This window comes from Harmonia axyridis, chromosome 6 (genome assembly GCF_914767665.1).
Source record: "Harmonia axyridis chromosome 6, icHarAxyr1.1, whole genome shotgun sequence".
NCBI lineage: Eukaryota > Metazoa > Arthropoda > Insecta > Coleoptera > Coccinellidae > Harmonia > Harmonia axyridis.
Genome location: NC_059506.1, coordinates 37,758,479 through 37,780,464, shown reverse-complemented (window position 1 = coordinate 37,780,464; position 21,986 = coordinate 37,758,479). Strand labels below are relative to the sequence as shown.

The 21,986-nt window shown below is 38.7% G+C and overlaps 2 protein-coding genes across 3 annotated transcripts in view; one reads left to right on the top strand and one right to left on the bottom strand.

Annotated features, from left to right (window-relative positions):
• Window positions 1-21,986, top strand: part of LOC123681856 (G protein-activated inward rectifier potassium channel 3-like) — a 161,760-nt gene that overhangs the window by 121,919 nt on the left and 17,855 nt on the right. Inside the window, exons 3-6 of one of the 2 annotated variants that reach the window (XR_006747722.1) lie at window positions 9,494-9,676; window positions 9,732-9,986; window positions 10,321-10,678; window positions 11,678-12,398. The gene's annotated coding sequence lies outside the window, so the exon portion shown is untranslated. Of the gene's footprint in view, window positions 1-9,493; window positions 9,677-9,731; window positions 9,987-10,320; window positions 10,679-11,677; window positions 12,399-18,050; window positions 18,315-21,986 lie in introns of those variants that run through there. The other variant, XM_045620174.1, reaches the window with a different exon arrangement.
• LOC123681858 lies at window positions 6-1,439 on the bottom strand. The gene is made up of 4 exons (XM_045620184.1): window positions 1,194-1,439; window positions 981-1,136; window positions 303-470; window positions 6-250 (listed from the first exon to the last, which is right to left on the bottom strand). Exons 1-4 carry the CDS (start codon window positions 1,281-1,283, stop codon window positions 80-82), a joined length of 585 nt encoding a protein of 194 aa, XP_045476140.1. The 5' UTR covers window positions 1,284-1,439; the 3' UTR covers window positions 6-79.

The window sequence follows — 21,986 nt, the reverse complement described above, 5'->3', positions numbered from 1 at the left end:
TTCCAACAATGAAACTACTATATTCAGTTATCAATATACATTTTCCAATAAATTTCACGCATATACAAAAACTCCAGTATCACTGCACCCTGCCCAAAGTGGTGACTTGTGTATCAGTGATGAGACAGAAAATCTTCTGTTTGGTCTTCAAGTCCCACTGTTCGGCCGTCACCCTCCAAAACCACCCCTGCACCGGGAAAAGCAGAAAAGAGCTCACGTCGAAAACAGCATTTTCCACGACGTAGTCGCCCTGCGAAAGTTTCAAAATTAGTACCTACTTCCTGCCGCTTCGAAAAAGTTACCTTCATTATTGGACATCTCCAGGGTGGAGTAATCTGGTCGAAAAACGGACTCCATAAAGGGGATTTAGTGGATATCAGGTGGCAATACTGGTTAGTGTTGAAAGAATGGAAATGCTCACAGGTATCCGGATTTTCCTTCACCTTACACCTGGTAATGGTTATTTTTATCTGAAATGGAAGCAACGTTAGAAAGTTCAGTACGCAAGGCAACAAATACGCTCTATTAGTGATGACGTCACACACCGCTATTTTAGTTCTCCTGTCAGTGTTCGGAATCCAAACAAACAAATTGTCATTCAAATTAGTACGTTGTCGTGAAAAAATTGGCTTATTTTGGTAAATAAGAATATTTAAGGAACGATTTCACTATTAATTGATAGACAGAAGGCACGAGATTAATGCCACTAAGTTCGAACTTGAAGTTCAACTAATAAACACGGCTTTTTACAAAATGGGGAATGATACAGGATTCAAACTTACTGGTATTAACCTCGTTCCTTCTGTCTATCAATCAATACTGAAATCGTTCCTCAAATACTCTTATTTATGAAAATAAGCCAATTCCTTCAACAACACCGTACTAAGTTGAATGACAATTTATTTGTTTGGATTCCGAACACTGACAGGAGAACCAAACATGGCGGTGTGTGACGTCACACTGATAGAGCGTATTCTCACCCCAGTTTCGTCCACGATGTCCTCAAAAACGTGAAACGTCGCGTTCATTACTATCTTCTTTCCTTGGGCCTTCATCGAGTTAGCAACAAACGTCAATTTCATGTTTTTGTCGCCTCCACAAGTGCCGTCCAAGCGATCCAAAACCGTGCGTTTGTTCTAAGAAAAAAACAGATTTTTTTTCTGTTGGGTTCGAATCCGGTGCGTAACACTCACCCCTATTCGCATGTCGACTTCCACGCAGGAATATCCGTCGATTGATATTAGAGCTAGGAGGGCGAATATCGCCAGTTGGAACGTCTTCATTTGGAAGGACTGGGATCAGTTTTGCCAACGTTCGAGCGCGAACGTACTGATTGATTGGGTGGGCTGTAATTATTTTCGAATCGCGGGCGTTTGAACGGATCGATTTTGAATCGGATAAATCGGAGTGTATTATTAAATTTCCATTATATGTTTATTAAATGATGGAATGTATGTATACAAGCGCAATAATGGATTGGCATAGGGAATTGGGTAATTATAGAATCGGACGTTGGTAAAAATTGGATACTGATGGAATCAGGGTGTTGACAGATCGATATGAACAATAAAATGGAAATATTAGAGAAATACAATTTTTTATAGTAGCAATTTCAATCCACTATTCTATGGTTAAATAACTATTTCTGTGACCAAAGCCAAATTAATATGTTAAGTTTCTTCAGGGATTCATCAAGCCAAGTAGCTTGACATTTCAACCAACTACTTGACTTGAAAAGCAAGCTCTTGAAAAATTACATATTTGAGCTTGGCTTGACTTGATTTTAGATATTTATTACTTGACTTGATATCAAACTAGTTGATATTACTTGAGCTTGATATGCATCCCACGGCATATATTTCTGCAATCTCGTGCGCGCTTAGACTAAATAAGGGGATTCCCCGAGCGTCGAGAGTCTGAATCATTCGCCAGTGTGACTTTATTAGTAGTTTTCTCACATTTCTGTGAAATCTATTGGTAGATTTTGGTAGTTTCAGAAATATCTTTCCAAACTTGGCCAAAATGGCCAAGGATTTTTCATCAACGCCAGCATCTTCAGCTCCTGTTCAAAGACAATTTTCCAGAGCTGCTCTTTACAGTTACAAAAACTGGCAATAGGTTAGGCGACAGATTTATAAGATGCCTCGTGTGTCTTAGATCCTGGATGAAAAATTATGAAATCAAACAAAGCCTGGAGGTTTCCCAAAATTAAGAAACTTTGTTTTTTTATTATTTTTTATTTTGTTATGATTTATATTGATTCAATTTATGTTTCTATTTCAAAAAAGTTGATGGTTTCGGTTTTTTTATAGAATAAATTTAATAAATGAAAGTGTTTTTTGCAAGACTCTTTCTCAATTCATCATTTTTTTATTTATGTGACAATTACACAATAAAACTGCTGAAAATCAAGTAGCTTGATATGATTCAAGTACTTGATAAATGAATACTTGACTTGACTTGAGATTGTAAAACTATTACTAGAGCCTATATAGGGCTCAGATAAGAAAAAATCATAAGAAATCAAAAATTATGACAATTTCTTCATTCGATTTTCTCCAAATCCTATATACAAAAAAACGCCCCTCCCTATTTTCTCCGGAACGCGTCGAGCCGACAAACAAAACAGCATAATAATTTTTCCAAAGCTGTTAACTGTAAGAATTATTAGACGTCGTCTGGCGTTGAAGTTTCTACAAGTGAAGGGTAATTAGGAAGTTTCCTTCATTACCGACGCAAATGAAATGTTCGCTTTACGAGATTCGCTGCGAGTGCGGGGGCGCTGAAAATTTCATTTTGACTGTTTTATTCCGAGGGCTAATCATTTCGCAGGTTCTGAACTTGGGGGGTGTGAACTTGAAAGTTGCAGCGCGCTGTAATATGAGGAAAGAGCCAAGATGAAGTCAGGGTGTACTATTTTGAAATATAGGAATAATGAAACTGGTTTTCAATAACTGTTGGCCGCTCTTGAATGGACAGTACCTACCAAATATATACCTAGATGCATTTTTGTTATATTCACCTCTTCGATTCAAAACTTTCCATTCAAAATTTAAAATTCATAACAGATACTTTTTTCAATATTTTTATACCTACATTGTAAGAATTGGAAACACTAATCAAGTATTGTTGTACGAAAACTAGGGATTCAATCTTGGCTTGATTTTCGAGCGAGTTGGGTTGAGCTTGACTTGATTTTAAGTCAAGCTCAAGTCAAGTAGTAGTTTTTCAATTTCAAGTCACATATCATGCTACTTGATTGTTAGCAGTTTTATTGTTTAGTGTCTCATAAATGAAAAATATGACGAAATGAGAAGAAACCTTGCAAAAAACTTCTATTTATGGAACTCATTGTATTAAAGAACCGAAAATATCAGCTTTTTTGAAATAGAAACATAAATTGAATTACTATAAATGATGACAAAATAAAAATATAAAAAAATTAAATTTCTTAATATTGAGAAACCTCAAGGCTTTATTTGGAATTGGTTAAAATATCAAGCTACTTGGCTTGATGAATCTCTAGTTGTAACACTCAAATCCTTCATCATTATTAACGTTTCTCTAGAAAAAATTGAGTAAAACAACATTTAAAGCCTTTAATTCGAATCTCCTGCTCACAATTCTCGAGTAGAATTCAATTTATTTTGGCCATTTCAAAAATGCAACTATTCTATTCTAGGTAGGTAATTTGAATGGAGAATTTAAAGAAAAAGCATACTAATGAACACGTGATTTTCTTTACATCTCTCCTCGTCTGGAAGAAATAAATTTGCTAATGGTAGTGTACGTAAATGTGCATTCATTGACAAATACTAGAGACAATTTTGTTAAGTGATAAGGATTGGATTCTGCTTTTCTGTGTGATTCAAATATTTTTTAATTAAATTCATTTGATCTCACTGTGTTTTCAAAAGCTATTTCCCTCCATCTCATTAGCTGTTGCCTAGTTGACTATCGTAAATTTCCATCCCAACAGCTGCCGCCGCGGAGTCGAACAACTGGTCAATGGTTTTTCTTCTTCTTATTTCGGCCTGCTGTTTCCGATTTTATGAAGTAGCATCAGAGCCGGGCTTTCGCGTTTTCCGACCCAAAAAATAACGTTGGCAGTTCCATAAGTCAACTGCTCAAATTGAAATTGCAACGTTTCAGCCCCAATTCATTCGACCACTGACTCATTACGATTGTATTAACTTTAACGAGTCCGCAAATACGTTGGGACCGTTTTCGATGAATATTCCAACATCGAAACCGTTCGTCATCGACATTTAAATATTTAACGTCGAATAATCCGACCATTGTCGACGCCATTCGGTTACGAGTGACGCCACTAAAAATAATTGACTGCCGTGTATTTCCGCGAACCGCCTCGTTCATGAATAAATCGAGCGCTCTCGTTAAAGGAAAATATGAAATGTCACACGGGGGGATGGCGTTGGTAATTTTTTTTTTGTTTTCGTTCGATTTATGGAAACGGCGACAAAATGTAATTTCAGGTGTTTGTCCACCTGTCGATCGAAAATTGAGCGTCTGTTTGAACGGGTAGATAAATCTGTCCCGTGTAGGTTTGTCGATTTCGTTTAGCAGGATAAAATCAACGTGCAGCCCGGGTCGGGTAAATGTTAGGTTAACGGGCCGAGCGCCGATTCCGTCTGTATGTTGAAAAGGGACGATCTGCAAACGGGCGCGCACGTATGGAAAGCGGGAAATTTGTTTGTTCGCTTTTTCGCGCTTCTCGAGTTTTTGTCTAGATCGAAAGAAAGTTGTTTGAGACGCTAGTAGAGGGTTTTCCAATAAGAGGTTTCAGTTTGAATTGCCCGCTATCTGGGCAGTTGTCACTTTTGAAACTGTCATATTTTGACATTTGACGAATAAAACACTAAAATAGAAAGATATACGCTTCAACAACGCATTAAAATTGTAAAAATTCGCTTCAAAAATGGTGAAGAATTTGCAGTCACAATTCGTAAAACTAAAGCACTTTTGGGTAGTCTGCGAAGCACCTTCTCGGCTGACAATAGTGAAACTGGTGACAAAATTTGAGCTGTTGGGACAAGTTAGCGATGTGAACAATTGAAACCGTGTGAGTCGTTCAAGAACAACTGAAAATATTGCTGCTGTTGTCCATTGGGTTGACGAAAACCCAGTTTTGTCGATCTTGGGAATTGGACATTCCATCGTATTTTGCATAAACACTTAGATTTTAAGGCTTTTAAAGTTTAGTTGAGACGAGAACTCAAGTCGGTCGATTACCAGCAATGTCGTAACTTCGCTGATGAGTCCTCGAAATGCATTAAAATGATCCGGATTTCTATGAAAAAATCATCTTCAGTGATTAGGCCAATTTTCACCTCGGAGGCTACGTTAATATGCAGAATTGTGACATTTGGGGCTCGGAAAATCCAAGAATAATTGTTGAAAAACCTCTCCAACGTGTAACTGTTTGATGAGGTTTTTGTGCTGGTGGTGTGAACGAACCTTACTCGTTCTAAAATGAGGCTGGTGCAACTGTTACGGTGAATAGATTGCGCTACCGAGATCTAATCAATTATTTCTATTGGCCGGAATTGTTTCCTGGCCGTGTTATCTCAAGAAGAGGTGATCACAGCAGACAACCGATATATTAGGATTCAACACCTTCAGACTTTTTTCTTTGGGGTCACTTGAAAGATAAAGTCTTTTGCAATACTCTACAATCGATTCAAGACCTTAAAGATAGAAATCATGAAGTTATCGAAAACATACAGCCGCGAAGGAGCGAATAGGTATGGGAAAATTTCATGAAAAGGATATGGTGCTGCAACCGTAGCCGTGACGGCCATTTTGCATTTTCATCGTCAATCGCATACCTTCCTCTTCACAATGATTTTTCTTAAAATATACTCGGTTTTTTCAATATCAAAATGAAACCTCTTATTGGAAAACCTTTCAAAACCGCCAATCCAATATCGTGAGAATTAATTTTTGAACGGTCGTTTCCCCAAGTAAAACTTTAATTTTGTCCTATAACTGGAAAACAAAAGGAGATAAAAGAAAGCAGTTAACGGCATTATAAGTTTCCCAAAATAATATAACAGCAATAAGCCATTTAGTTTCCTCTATCTCTAAGGGTTTGAAGTTATAGTTCAGCCAGCACCAATTTTCCCCAACCCGTTCAAAAGGATGCACACGAATAAAAGCAATAAGAAAAAACGAAATACACATAAAATCCAGGCCGGTACACAAAAGCGAACGAGAACAACGCAATAAAACGCCAATTCGGCCGAGCCAAACTCGGCGGTAGATTCCGAGTAAGACAAGGCCGCGCGATAGAAATCTCCCTGAATTAAAGATGACCAATTAAAGAGGGGGCGGCGAATAACGAACGCCGGGAAATCTGGAATTTCAATTAACCCCCGACATCTACGGAAAATTAGAAACGTCGTTAGGGGACGCCGCCGCCGAATCTTCCAGCGGCGTAATGCCCAATTACGGCGACAATGGGGCCAAGACGAATTCGGCCGTAACAAACACCGGCACAGACACCGTGAATAAATATTTTCTTAACCGGAACCGGGAAATTGCGACGATTTTGAGGAGACGCCCGCCGCTGTGCCGTTCGTTTCGCATTGATTGGCCGGATACGGCGTCCCGGATGGGGCTAATTTTTATCGGCTTCTTCTCGACCCGAAACGATGTTGTAGTCGATTCGGATATTTCTTGACTAATGGGAGATTCTCTTTTTTAACTTCTTTAAGGGAGATCCTAACAGGCCTATTGAAAAATCCCCGGTCTATCATAGTAAAACACTTCTTTTTTTTTGGCAAAATTCGATTTTATTATTCAACATAGTTGCCTCCGAGGGCGATACAGCGATTATAGCGATCTTACAACTTTTCGATACCATTTTTGTATTACGACTTGTGTTTCCAGCGAGCATTCTTCTAGGTCTGATAACAGGAAAAGTCGCTGGGGGCCAGATCTGGCGAATACGGTGGATGCAGAAGCAATTTGAAGCCCAATTCATGCAATTTTGCCATTGTTTTCATTGATTTGTGACACGGCGCATTGTCTTGATGAAACAGCACCTTTTTTTTCTTCAAATGGGGCCGTTTTTCAACCTTTATACGACCCAATAACGCTATATAATAATCCCTGTTGATGGTCTGGCCCTTTTGAAATGAATATTATACCTTGCGCATCAAACTGTGACTCTTGCTGCTGATGAGTATTTGGTTGAATTTTCGAAGGTTTTGAGATGCCCTGTGACAGCAATTTTACTTATCATCCACATCCTGAGAGAAGCCATGCCATCCAAGGCAAATCTATAGGTTTCTTGCTAGTGTTGCGTCAGTTAATAGCTTTTGCAAGTCTTGACTTTTCGAAAAAAATAGGTCCTTGGTCTTCCTCTTGGTTTTCTTCGATATTCACATTTCCAATTCAGGAAGGCCCTTAAGGTCACCTTAATGATTTCTCTAAAGCCAGAGCTCCAAGGCAGAATAGCATTCCAGGTTTCCCTTCTTTCTGATCCCGCTCTCATTATTCAATCCCCATAAAACCCTCAAAATGACAAAGTAAACCCGCAAACTTCATCCCAATCCCCAGAATAACTTTCCCAATGATTTTACTCAATCTCCGCTTTGACTTTTCAAAGGAAACAATTTTCAGAGCAGCCCCCAACACCGCAGGCCCTCAAGATTCAACATCTCCACCCTTAACGACAATAAGAATACACAGGGAGCCGTCTGCTCGAAACCCCAATCAGCGAATTTCTCCAAATCACCCTAATTAAGCACCCGCAACGTTTCTCGACAAAGAAAATTCCTACAATATGAAGAAGAAGACGAGGCATTTTCATCGTCCGATGTTTGGAATACCGCGAATTTTATCCGAGGAGGCTTCACGCTCCGACTATCAACGGAAAACGTTAACGGACTGTGTCTCGAAGGTTTTGGAGGGATGCGAAACTGTAGACGTTGCGGGGGTGCATTTTCATCTGTTCGGGGATGGGGGCGCAAATCCCAGCCGAGGGGGCGGTTTTCGTCACGGAACTCGCTCTCTGCGGGTCAGACATCGGATATTCCTGTTTCCGGTTTAGTGTCGCTTCCGGTGGAGATGGATTTGAGGGGATTTTATAGGGTAGTATAATGAATGAGGAAGGGATGAATCTGGTTAGTGTAAGAGCGAAGAGGGGTTACGATATGTTCTAAATTTTGCATCACTCATGAATATTGTAATACATTTAATAATTTCAAAGCGATTCTAAACATTATTCCGCGCCAGTATTATTTCTCCCTTAGTCGGGACACGGGAAAAACGAAGGGAAAAACAATTCCCTCGGGAAATGCGTTATTAAATGTGCGAGAAACCGACTACGGTAAGGTTCGAATAATCGCAGAAGGATAGCGTCAGCTTGAAGATGTAATAAACATGTCTTGGGGATGAAATGAAGCCGAAGAAGAGCAGAGGGAATCGATCTAGAAGATTACAGTGCAATATACACTCTTTCGAGATCTCCTCGAGGTAGGGGGATTACGTGAGATGAATTGTTAACGCGCGGAAAATGGTTTATTTAGAGATATCGCACTTCGGCCACATCAGGCATTTTCCATTCTTGGCGCAGCTTATTAATAAGATGAACTGATTCTTTTAATTTCTTTTTATTAGAAGATAGTATCATAATCGTTTCGTAAGAAGCTCAGAGTAATAAATATAGATAGAGGGTGCATATGCCATTTTCAGTAAGCAAATTTTGTCCCCAACATGAAAACATATCAGTGATACGATATTTCACTCAATTCGCGAGTTTCTCCACTAAGAAAGTACTTCTTATGTCCCATAATGAACCAGCGTTTCATATTAACTCAAAATATGTTGAAATAAATACCTCAATATGTCAAAAATTCAGAAAACAAACTTCAAGCGCGCTAAACGACGTGAAACAACCGATGACACTAGGAGAGCAATAGTTGCCAAACCTTGGATTTCAGCGAGTAGATACAAAACATATAAATCTTCTGCTTATTATAAATTCGACAATTAGGAAAAATATCGGATTCCAAATATTTAAATTTGCATATTTAATCAGGAGTCACTCAAATAAATATATTTCATTCAATATAATATACATTCATAACGATATAGTAAAATAGTGGATTTGAAAATAAATCACAATCAGACAACGTAATCTAACCATGTTGGGGACATGTAAAAATTGCGTATACTTCCTCTATCTATGTTTATTACTCTATGATCGGCACCTTCCAATTCACGTTGGGTCTACGTGAACGCAGTCATCCACCGCCTTTTGCATTTCCCTTTCAAGTCACCCCCAAAGATCCAAAATGAATACGGACCAGATATTGGCGAACAAATAAAAGCCACTCTTTACGTCATCCGAAGAAAGACGTTTCCTGATGCTGCGTTTATTTCATCGAATCTCTATAGATGTTATTCAAATAGAATTACGATTCACCTCGTTCATTCGCACACTAACGGAATAATTTACTTGCAGAGAGACTGAACGTTTTGTACGAGAAAAACTGGACGAGATTGGTGACAGCGCAGCTCAAGAGGTTCGAAAGAGCTGTGGTGGACGCCGAAAAAACTGACGGCAACATGAGGTTTTCCTCCAATTCCTCCTCGTGGACGTACGGTGGCGCCTTGCTCTACTCGGTGACTCTGCTCACTACTGTCGGTAAGTTAGGTAGAGGTGAAAGGTCCGCATGTGGAAATGACGAACTGTTTTTTAGGTTATAGCAGGTTAGCGCCGAAGACGACACTGGGGAAGTTCGTAACTATAGTTTACGCCATCTTTGGAGTACCGTTGATGTTGGTACTGTTGTCGGAACTAGGTGCCATGTTCGCCGGTGGCGCCACAAAGGGGTACATGAGACTGTGCTGCAAACACAAGACGTCCAGAGCCAAAAACGATGCACATTCGAGCGTTGGTTATCACAAGGCTCCATCTAGCCCATCTGGGAAGCACTGCTACAAAAATAACGAAGGTATAAATTAGTCTCTAAGTCTCTATATTCAAAGGTTCACTTTGCGGTACATACACCAAGAAATATCTTTGATGGGGACACAATAGACCATCATTCGTCTATGTGCTTAGATTAAATCTTAATACTGATCTAACCAGTTTTCATCAGCTAGATATTCACTGATAGTATAATAGCCTTTTTTTGAGCAATTCACAATTCACCAACTTCATCACACTCAAAAGTTAAATACAAAGAGTTAAATGGTTGTACCAAATAATGGCTGGCTACATAGGAGAACATTAAAATTCAGTATTAACACCAGAAGCTCCTCGATAACCATCCTCTGATCTTTCAGATTCAGCCTCGATACAACTGTCTTCCTGTCACGTGACGCCAAACCACCACGGGGCGACGGCAGCGCCCGTGAAACATCCCATGTGCCACAACAACCCCCAGCAGTACCTGGAGTACCACCACATGCACCACCAGGAGATCCCGAAGAGGGCGATGCTGGCCACTGTGAGATCGGGTAGATCGAGGGGAGGAGGTTGTAGGCAGGGCCCGGTGAAGCAGATGCTGGTGGATCCTTCGCTGTGTCCTCAACATTGCCACGGTCCGCCTATCATCAAGAACTGCTCTTATGGTGGCACCTTGGTCATAGCCGCCTCGTCGGATGTAGACGAAGGGGAGGAGGGTGATGAGAGTGAGCACGGGTAAGTATCTTATTGGTTAGGCTTGAATAAAGGATGCGCCACTGACATCCCTCACATTTCTGCCATCTGATGCCAAGCAAGAGTGTCTTGTCATTGGGAGGTCTTCCACTAAGCCAGAGATGAAGAATCCATGGCTCTTGAAAGGAGACAACCAAGTCTGGCGACTGCTGCTCTAACTTGAAACCTGTTCAAATCTACTAAAATCGAATGGAATCAACTGGTTGTTTCTTGTGCCTTTGGCACAAGATCATAGATGAAACTGTTGAACATGTTTGCCTGTGCTTAACTCACAGAGATAAATGAAATAGACCCTTCTCTATAGGCTCGCAGCATTCGTGTTGGCATCTCATCTGAGTCGAGACTCTCGTATTTCATGAGGAGGAACAATGGACCACAATGTTTCAGTTCAGCCAGGATTGACACAGCTGAAGAAGCAGAGTGTTGGTCAGAGTTCACTGTGAAGGTGAAGTTACCATCTCTGAATTTGATGCCTATAAATGGTACTGATCACCAAAGTGTGATTTTTGGATTGTGAATTTTTCTTTGGTCTGAAGAGCAAAACCAGGTGTCCTTACAGAACGAGAATAACACTTCTATATAGCGATTTTTTTGGGGTTCTGGTGGTGATAGAGGGATATTCCTTCTTTCCATTTATTGGAAAGTTTGTATTCCCTCTTTGGGCAACCGAGACCTATTAGTTTTTCTGTCAAGTGACGACAAAACTTACCAAAGTATTGAAGATCCCTCTGTGTTTCAGTTTCAGAACGACCCCTGTTCCTCGCAAATCACACCTCCAATCTCAAATGGGCAAAAATAGGCAATTAGGGATTGCCCATTCCTTCAATGGGCAATTTGAGTTTGCCCATTCCTTCACCCTATTTTTCCCAATTTGAGAGCTAGCTGAGACGCAGTTATTAAATATGAGCTTACCACTCTCTTATGTGGTGCTATGATCTCCAGAAACTGTACTCTACTTATGTTGAATACTTATTATTGCAGTGGTTGCGCCCATGCCACCCCTTCCAGAAGGCCCCTGATCTGGAAGCAGCCCCCGGATGAAAACCAGTGCCACCATCGCCAAAGCTCCAAATCTAACGCTTCCTCCGACACACCGTCAGTGCCTACGTCCTTGATAGTCCTTCTGCTCGTATCGTACGTCTGCGCCGGCGCCGCGGCGCTGTCCACCACCAGGGGGTGGAACTTCCTGGAGGCCGTCTACTTCTGCTTCCTCGCCCTCACCACCGTCGGCATCGGCGACAAGCTGCCCCAGACCTCGGACCTCTACACGCAGCTGCAGCTTTTGGCGTGCTGCGTCTACCTCTTCGTGGGCCTGGTGCTGATCGCCATGTGCTTCAGCCTGGTGCAGGACGAGATCGCCAACAGGTTTCGACAGATCGCGGGCAATATCGGTTATTTCCGACAGTGAAACGCGGGTTAGTTTTTTCTAAGAGGAAAAACGATTCAAAGACATACTTAAAAATGAACTATTATTTTCCGTTTGGTTGAAGAACACTGTGAACTGAAGAGTTGAGCTACTCGGCACTAGATGGCGCGACGATGGACGGAGCAGTTTTCTTCTTTCGTTTGGATTTGTCGTCGCGGAAGATGAGATTTTTCGCACGTAAGGAAACTCTCGGTGTAATCAGGAATGGTATGATTTGTTGCCAGAGGAAACAGCCAGAGCATCAGGGTCGGAGACGCGCCAACAGATGTCAGGAAGGTAGGAGTTTGTCTCATTTCTCATGAATGAACAGGAACTTATAAAATGGTGGAGGAATTTGCAGGTTTCACTGCGTATTTCTTTTTAAAAAGTTTGTTCGAAATCCTTCACCATTTTATTTCTTTCAACAAAATTGAATTTACTACCGTTTAAGAGAATAACTGCAGGAAAAATAATCCTATTGTGATAATAAACTCAAATTTCCATAAATGGAACAAGATCGATTCGCCACACTTTGGTTTCATCAGGTGTTTCGCATTTTAACTGCCGATAAAACTAGTAATATTTACAATTCAAATATAATTTTCAATTTATAGCGGCTATTCTAACTTTTATAACCTCAACCGGAACAGTTGTGTGGTTTTTTGGATTTAATTTAGTTTGTTACCGTTTCAAGGGAATGACATTAATTCATTTTTCATTGGTGGCTCTAGAAGACGTTGTCCTGCCAAAAATTCTGTCTTTAGTGGTTCGATAATAATCACTAATTTAATTGCAATATATTTTTGAAAAAATTCACATAATTTACCTCCTCTATAATTTTCCAAATTTGTTACAATAATATACCAATATTTGAGGCAATTACATACGATAATTTTTCAACTCAAATTGTTATTTCCTGTAGTGGATGAGTCATAAGAAATGAGGAAAATGACGTTGAGTAATCATATCGAAAAACTATCCGGATCCTCGGAATCGAATATTCATCTATTTTCCGACGTTACAACATATAACTTATCTTCAAATTGAACTGAGTCATAATAAATTGCGATGGCAACGCCTAACTGGGTGCAGTAATTACCTCATTTTAATAACGATAAATCTGTGTGTTAGATTCTTTTTCCATTTGTGTATGTATTATCCTTTCGCTTTCGTTGCCTGCAATGGAATGCAGCAGATGCTACCTTTATGGGTCGTTAAATTTGAAACTGTTAAAAATTTATGGGAACCTCTAAAAATTGCAATCTCTCTTTTATCTCGAATTGAATTATTTAATTTCATCCCTTCATTTTATCGACTTCATTTCTGGTGTCCTGCGCTTTTTTCAGGAAATATGACAGCTAAATTGAAGGAAAAATAAAAATGAAACTTGCATTAAATAGAAAAATACATTTATAATCTTCAAATAATCATATTTCAGTACGTGACGTTGATATTTTATTGAAAAATTTGAAGGCATAACTGAATTTTCAAATTCAAATCCCGCCCGGTGAAGTGAGGTACCTGACAGGCCAATTGAAAAGTCCCCGGTCCACCATGGTAAAACATTTTTTTGGCAAATTTCGATTTTATTGTTTAACATTGTTGCCTTCGAGGGCGATACAGCGATTATAGCGATCTTACAACTTTTCGATACAATTTTTTAGTACGATTTGTCTTTCGTTTCAAAATAGGTCTCATGTTCGGCGATTACTTCTTCATTGGCGCTGAATTTCTTTCCAGCGAGCATTCTTTTCGGGTCTGAGAACAGGAAAAAGTCGCTGGGGGCCAGATCTGGCGAATACGGTGGATGCAGAAACAATTCGAAGCCCAATTCGTGCAATTTTGCCATTGTTTTCATTTATTTGTGACACGGCGCATTGTCTTGATGAAACAGCACCATTTTTTTCTTAAAATTGGGCTGTTTTTTAACGATTTCATCCTTTAAGCGATCCAATAACGCTATTTAATAATCGCTGTTGATGGTCTGGCCCTTTTGGAGGTAATCAATGAATATTATACGTTGCGCATCCCAGAGAACTGATGCAATAATTTTGCCAGCTGTGTATTGTGTTTTTTCTCGCTTTAGATTAGTTTCATCGTGTGCAGTCCACTCAGCTCACTGTCGAAAAATTAATGTTTCATCATATTCTTCAGTAAGGAGGATCATTGGGGTATAGCAATTGATTTTCGTACCAAGTTTTTCCCAAACGGCGCTTATAGTTTCTAGAAAAGCTGTAGACGGCGAAAGGACGAAAAATTTTTATGTTACTCGAACGATTCGAAAGATTCATTATCGAAATTAATAAACTAAATCGCACACGTCCTACTGCGCTCGAAAAACGAATACTTCGTTAAGCCGCTTATGGAAAAACTTAACTGTTTTTCTGCGCACAAATCACCCGGGCTGTTCCGGCGAGGTGAGTCGCTTCGTTTTCCGAGAATTCTGACCAATCTCATTTCCCGTAAGCGTTTTTTTATGCAAATCACACGGCGACTACACAAGGATCGAAGGTGGTCATATAAATATATGCACCTTGGTGAAATATCGCTTCTAAATAAATCAACGCTGCGAGACGTCGTGAAATTTTGTGTTTTCGGCACACGGCGCTTTCAAAACAGCGTTTCGCACGGATTGTTTTGACAACAAAAGCGGGTTAAACAAAATATTTCGAACGGTCGGAGGAACCTTGAACTTCGACCGTTGATGTAATCGATGTTATCGGATTTCTATAGAATTTGGTGCCTGTTAGGGGGTACGGATTTCTTGGATAGATTTGGTTTGGAGTTACCCATAGAGTAATAACCATAGATAGAGGAAGTATACGCAATTCTTACATGTCCCCAACATGGTTAGAGTATGTTATCGAATTGTGATATATTTTCAAATCCACAATTTTACTATATCGTTATGAATATATATTATATTGAATGAAATATATTCATTTCAGTGATTCCCGATTAAATATGCAAATTTGAATATTTGAAATCCGATATTTCTCCTAATTGCCGCATTTATATTAACCAGAATATTTATTATTTTCTGTATGTACCTGCTGAAATCCAAGGTTTGGCAACTGTTGCTCTCCTAGTGTCATCGGTTGTTTCACGTCGTTTGGCGCGCTTGAAGTTTGTTTTCTGAATTTCTGATATATTCAGGTATTCATCTCAATATATTTTGAGTTAATATGAAACGTTGATTCACTATGGGACATAAGAAGTGCGTTCTTTGTGGAGAAACTCGCGAATTGAGTGAAATATCGTATCACTGATATGTTTTCATTTCCGCGCGCTTCATGTCGAATTTAAAAGTTCATGTTGGGAACAAAATTTGCTTAGTGAAAATGACATGTTTCCTCTATCTATGTTTATTACTCTGAGGAGTCACCGGATACTTTTAGTGGTAGATTTGTTTTTTCCTGATTGGTAATTTTTTAATTCGGTTCGGTTCTAGGTATCAGTTAGGAATAGGATCTTTTCGTCATGGGTGATATACTCGTTTTATATTGAGGACTTTGGCATTGTCTGCTAGGTGAAATTACAAACGGAAAAGTACAAAGAAATGAATTTATTCAACAAAGAACATAATTATAGACGCGTTAATGACTTTGCAATTAAAAATGCCTTTCTGAAAGAGTAAAAGAATGCCTACTTTCTCGGAGCAAATTCAGACTTCAAAATACGCTATCCAGTATTTTGTTCCGTCGCTAGGCAACGAACTTCTCCGGACTGATGTCCTCAAAATTCATCCCTATTGGCTTTCCCACTTTACCTACCTTTGGAGAGTAAGGCTTAAAACAAACTCTCATCAAGGACATACATTTAATCACATGCTTTGATGTGGTCAACAAACATAATTTTTAATTTTTTGACCTATATTTATTATTCATCTGTTTCAAGTATTCTGAAATATCAACATCTTTTTTTGTACTGAGTGCAGCTTTCAACATTGAGTAATTTGGCCATATAAAAATAATGTAGAATATATAGATGCTTTCAACTTCGTAGACGAATGGGAAAAGTATGCAATCATTACATTTTCAGATCGAGAGATCTTTTTCTTTTTTCTTGGCAAACATGAAACGTAAATAGTCATTTTTTCTGAAAAAAATCCTCAATTTATGATAATGTTGAATGCGATTTCAGAAAAAATAGTAAGTAGGTGTACCTCGTTGTAAAAACCCCAACGTTTGCTTATCCTGAAAAGTATGGCTTTCACTTTGTTGCATAGACATAAAGAAGACATATTATTTGATGAGAACTTCAAGAATATCTTGATTATGGCATAAATTTTCCTTTTTCTTTGATATCTTAACGGATTTCATTCAATCTTGAAAGGATAGGTTGTACCATGACTAATATCTCTCATGTCCATGGAAAAAGCTAGATATTCTCGAATCGACCAGAGTTAATATGTTCAGACTTAGTTCTTGATTCCTCAGCACCAACTAAAAGCAAATAATCGAAAAGTGTTATCATTTAATCCATTGGAAAGAACGTTCAATTCGAAAGAACCTTCAGAAGGCCCATTTCATCGAATCAACCGCTTACAGAATCGACGTCAATTATCGTTCTCAAGATGTTCAATCGACACGGAAGCTCGAAAAGTATCGATATCGAACTCGAAAATAGAAATAAAAACATCCGTCATCATAATAAATTATGACAGTGGAAATAAACGAGTAGAAAATAAGAGAAACACAACGTGCAGACGAATTAAGTGAAGTGATCGATCGAGAAAGAAAAACTGTTGATGAGAAAAACTGAGATACCTCCCGTTGTGGAAAAGATCTCGTACGCTGTGAAGATTTTATTAAATGGTCATTTACTCCTCTTTGAGTGGCGTAGATTCTATTATGGGAAGCATGTCGGGGGTTAGGAGATGCCTGTCTCAGATGTCCATGTTGGCTTCAAGGCCACCAGCTCTGGGAAAGAGTCTTGGCTTCTTGCTTGGTCTAGGTGCTTACACATTTTTTTCTCTTGGATTGTAGAGTTTGAGAAAATTTTCGTTTCGGAATGAAAGTCGACCATTTTTAGTTTCAACGTTCAAAGTCGATCTATCTTGTAAAAATCTAGTCCAGTCATTTGGTGCGAAAAAAGGAGGTTACCTGAAAAGTTTTCCGGAATTTTTGGAAATTTCTTAGATTTCGATATGCGCTTCCCGAATTTCAACTTAGCCATCTCGTATCTTTTGAAATTTTATTCCATATATTGAACTAGAAATTATTCCTACAATTTATGTGTCTATTTTTACTTTTTTGTAAAATCAATAGTTTTAGCGCAAAATATACTTCAATATGCGTTTTGCCAAAAAACTCATTTCCACTCTACTTGAGGTAGCGTGTTTTTTTTTATCTTGGTGTTCTCTAACGGGCTAATTCACATGTACCTAATGCCAAGTTTCGAAAATTAGCACAATATTCTTTTCAACCCAGATTTTCTCGCCATGAAATTATATAATTTTTCTTTGGATCTAGGACTGTCAAGTGTTTATACATTTCATTGGTGTTGACATTATTTTTTCACTTTCCAGTCTTCTGAGTCCTAAGTCTAGTTATTCAAACTTTCCTTTCTGTCTTTAAAAAGTGAGAGAGACGTTTCATTTTATAAATAAAGAAAACAATAATTATCAGTCCCCGATTTCCGGGTACCAAGAATTCATAAATTATACAGTTTTATCCGGAAATTCAAAGAAGAACCAGTATCGCATCGATGTCGAAACATTCCCAACTGGTAGAGGAAACGCCACAGATAACCGAACGTCAAAAATTTTCCCCGAAGAACCTTTTGGGAAACTCTGCTCTACGTACGCTACACGACGGGTAGGCACCACCCGGACCGGTAGTGACGTCACCGGCGTGGTGGGAACACTGGCGCACGCCTCGTACCTACACTCGCTCCACCCGTCGTACGTACATATACCCTAAGTCGCGAACTTAAGCGAAATATTCGCAGATAGCGCTGCGCACGCCTCTACCGTCGTCGACAGCAGACTCGAGCCGCTGGCAACGATCCAAACACAACACACACAGCTGGTGCAGACGTCCCGGTGGTGCTCCTCTTCAGATCGTCGCGAATGTGCAACCGTAGTGCATTTTTTGTGACAATGTCGTCTTTGTTCAGGACAAACCAGTGCTACGTGCACGCCTAGTTTCTAAGTTTTTTGGACCAAGTTCTATACACGCCGAGAGGATAGTCTTCTTTACGCTTGCAAAGGTGAGGTTTTGCCCGTTTTTAAGGTTAAGGATGTTCAAGCGGTTGCCATGGAGACGGGCGCGTCCAGCGCCTCCATTGGTCCCAGGTGACTATCAGGTGGGCGATTCGTTGGATTTTCGAAAATACGTGCTTGAAAGTTTTCGCCGATCTTACGCAATTCTTCGCCTTATCAAGGAACGTTTTTCTACCGCACAGATTAGAACCGCAAGGGGAGTCATAGATGTGGGGGATTATTGCGTTTGTTGTATCTATGTGCGACTCGCGAAAAACTGGGTTAGACCTACGAAAATCGACCTAAATCGAAGTAGCCGGTGACATACTTGACATAGATATCGAGCTGTCGTCTGATTTGGGTGCAGTTTAAGATGCGGCGAGATTAAACGTACTATCTTTAGTTTCGGGATGTTTTCGAAAGGTGAAATGTTTGGAAGTTAGGTAACCGACAGTAATTCGGCTTGGATTTATAGGCCGTGAATTGGAGCGGTCTTAAAATAAGGAGCTTATAGGTGCGGAAAACGCTTTCGCATTGGCTTAGCCGTTTTTTTTCTTTTGGACGTGGACCTAGGAAGTCTGGTGTGACAAACGGCTCTTTTTGATATAAATATTGCTTTTTTATTAATACTAAAAATCAAAGTCATATTCTTCAATGCCCACCCCCCATGCCGTTAACTGCCTACGCCAATGCCCTTTCGCGTATTTCCTTAGATCGTCTAATAAGATAGGAAGACAGAATTGTAGCCATGGAATGTTCTCTCAGAAAATGAAATGAATTGAAAGAATATTGCCCTTTCATAATCTCAAAGTTATCTGTTGTCTCGAAAAAATTTCTTGTTCCATCGACCAAGCAGAATTTAACTTTTGGTATGTTGCAGCTTTCTGGTTAACTTAGAGTATAATATGTTGCTAAGACGGTTGATGATTTTTCCGATATCTCCATAATAATACATTTGATTTCACAAAAAAATGATCTGAAAATGAGTCAATTATAAATTTAGATATACTCATTGATAAATAATTTAGATACATTGAATTAATATGAACGTATAGTTATTACAATTGCTTATGGCAATGACTAATAGTTTAAGTGGAATTTGTATTCACTGCAGCTGATATAGCAGAAATACAGTGCTCCTAAATTGGAAGTACAAACGAAAATGAAAGAAATAAAGAAAAAATGGGCCCGCTAAGTCTTTGTTTTCGAGATACAGGGTGTTTCTTGTAGTCCTTCTTTTATTATTGAGACGATTAAACGAGTTTACCAAATCTTTATGATTCATTGCTACAGATCGGGAAAATAGCTCAATAACTCGATTTTTATGGTAATTTGGATTTTCGAGAGAATTGTTTGAAGTTTCTTCTCGAAATCAGCAACAGTTCAAACAAAACTACAAGAAACCAAAAAGTTTAGTATGTTCTTTAATCTAGATCAAATATTCTTCTAATTTTTTATTTTAACTACCAGTTCTTGAAGAAATAAAGCATCACGAACTTTAATACCAATTTCAGGTAATAGTCTTCGATCACTGTTCCTGATACGTCCGTTTGATACTAAAATAATTATCATCCAACTCGAAACTTATCGTACGGCAACGCCCGTTCGCGTTACCGCCCCTTTAGAAAGAGAGAGACAAGTGTGCGTTGAGGTGACCCTAAAACGTAACTTGTAACCCGTAATTATGGGAATCCTGTTTTCTATAAATAACCCGAAGATATGAATGGGACCGATCCATTAAATAACAACTGATAATCGCTGCCAACGTATATTTGTACCGTTCAAATCGTTCCGATGATTGAAAGTTGGACAGAACGGCCGAAACTATTCGGAAAATTACACGTTTCGTAGGTACATTAACTGTATATAATTGAATATCTTCTGTGTTTACAACTACTGGGAGTCAGTTACATCTGTAATTGCTTCCTGATTTCAAATTAGAGATTTTCTCCTGGCGGGTGTGCGTGTTTCGTAACCTCTCGTCGAGCCCCACCTTTATTTGAACATCTCTAATAAAAAAAATATCAGAAGGTTGATTTGCTCGATTTTATCTTTATTTGCTCGTTCGTATATTCATTTCAACGATAGTATCTACGAGGAGGATGAATTACCAACAATTGTCATTGGGTACATTCGTGAAATCACATTCCTTCGTGCAATTCTCACTTTGTGTAAGCATGCAACACATATGTTAGTCAGAAAAAGGTTTCATTTCTCATTCTAATGGTTCGTGATCACTGAAACAAAACCATAAAAGTGAGATAGCGGTAAACCAATTTAAATTCCCCAATGATACAATTGAACGTGTTTGTTACAATACTTTCAAATTAATAAGAGGCGATTTGGATAAGTTCCAATTACAAACAAAAAAAAAAGATCACTGACTCCTACAACATGATCGATTGATAGCTCTTAATTATATGTTAGTCGTTTAAAATGATCGACAGATCCATCGTGGTATGAAAGATCGTTAGACAAATTGACATATGCAGAGCTTTCTTTGTTCATATGTGGACTCTTTGAGCATTCTTCAACATGATCGATAGATCAGATCAGGTCTTTTTAAAAAAGAATTGGTAAGAAGATAAAGTTTTGCAAGGCCTTCTTTATTCTCTATACTGTCCATATGATCGATTCTTTTTCAGGTTTTAAGATCAGTCTTCAGTAAGATCAAAAAGTCGATTCTGGTCACTTTGAAATAAAAACTGATAGAACAATCGGTCTGTGCAAAACTTTCTTTGTTCCTTTCTCATTGTTTCGAATAGCATTCATTCCTTCAACATGATAGATTAACTTCTATTATAGTAAGCTAAGCTTCAACATGTTAGAAAAATCCTTCGATTGTATATTTGAAGTAAAAGAACTGTAGAACAATCTATCTTTCAAATTCTTTCTTTGTTCGAAAAAACGTCGAATGATCGATTTGCTTGATTGTATCTCTATTTACTCGTTCGTATATTCATTTTAACGATAGTATCTACGAGGAGGATGAATTACCAACAATTGTCATCGGGTACATTCGTGAAATCACATTCCTTCGTGCGATTATCACTTTGTGTAAGCATGCAACACATATGTTAGTCGGAAAAAGGTTTCATTTCTCATTCTAATGATTCGTGATCACTGAAACAAAACCATAAAAGTGAGATAGCGGTAAACCAATTTAAATTCCTCAATGATACAATTGAACGTATCTGTTTCAATCCTCTCAAATTAAGACCCAGTTACAAAAAATAATTACTGATATCTGCAATAGGATCGATTGATAGCACTTCAATATGATCGACAGATCCATCATGGTATAAAAAATCGTTAGACAAATTGACATGAGCAGATCTTTCTTTGTTCATATGTGGACTCTTTGAGCATTCTTCATTATGATCGATAGATCAGTTCAGGTCTTTTTAAAAAAGAGTTGGTAAGAAGATGAAGTTTTGCAAAGCCTTCTTTATTCTCTATACTGTCCATACGATCGATTCTTCTTCAGGTTTTAAGATCTGTCTTCAACAAGATCGAAAAGTCTATTCTGGTCACTTTGAAACAAAAGACTGATGGAACAATCGAGTCCTTCTTTGTTTGTTTCCCATTGTTGTAGCATTCATTCCTTCAACATGATCGATTAACTTCTATTATGATCAGCTAAACTTCAACATGTTAAAAACATCCCTTATTGTCTCTTT

Coding starts and splice junctions, on each gene's coding strand:
- LOC123681858 (XM_045620184.1), bottom strand. CDS start 1,283: ATGAAGACGTTCCAACTGGCGATATTCGCCCTCCTAGCTCTAATATCA. Junction 1,137..1,193: donor AAGTCGACATGCGAATAGGG/GTGAGTGTTACG, acceptor TTTTTTTCTTAG/AACAAACGCACGGTTTTGGA. Junction 251..302: donor GGAGATGTCCAATAATGAAG/GTAACTTTTTCG, acceptor AAACTTTCGCAG/GGCGACTACGTCGTGGAAAA.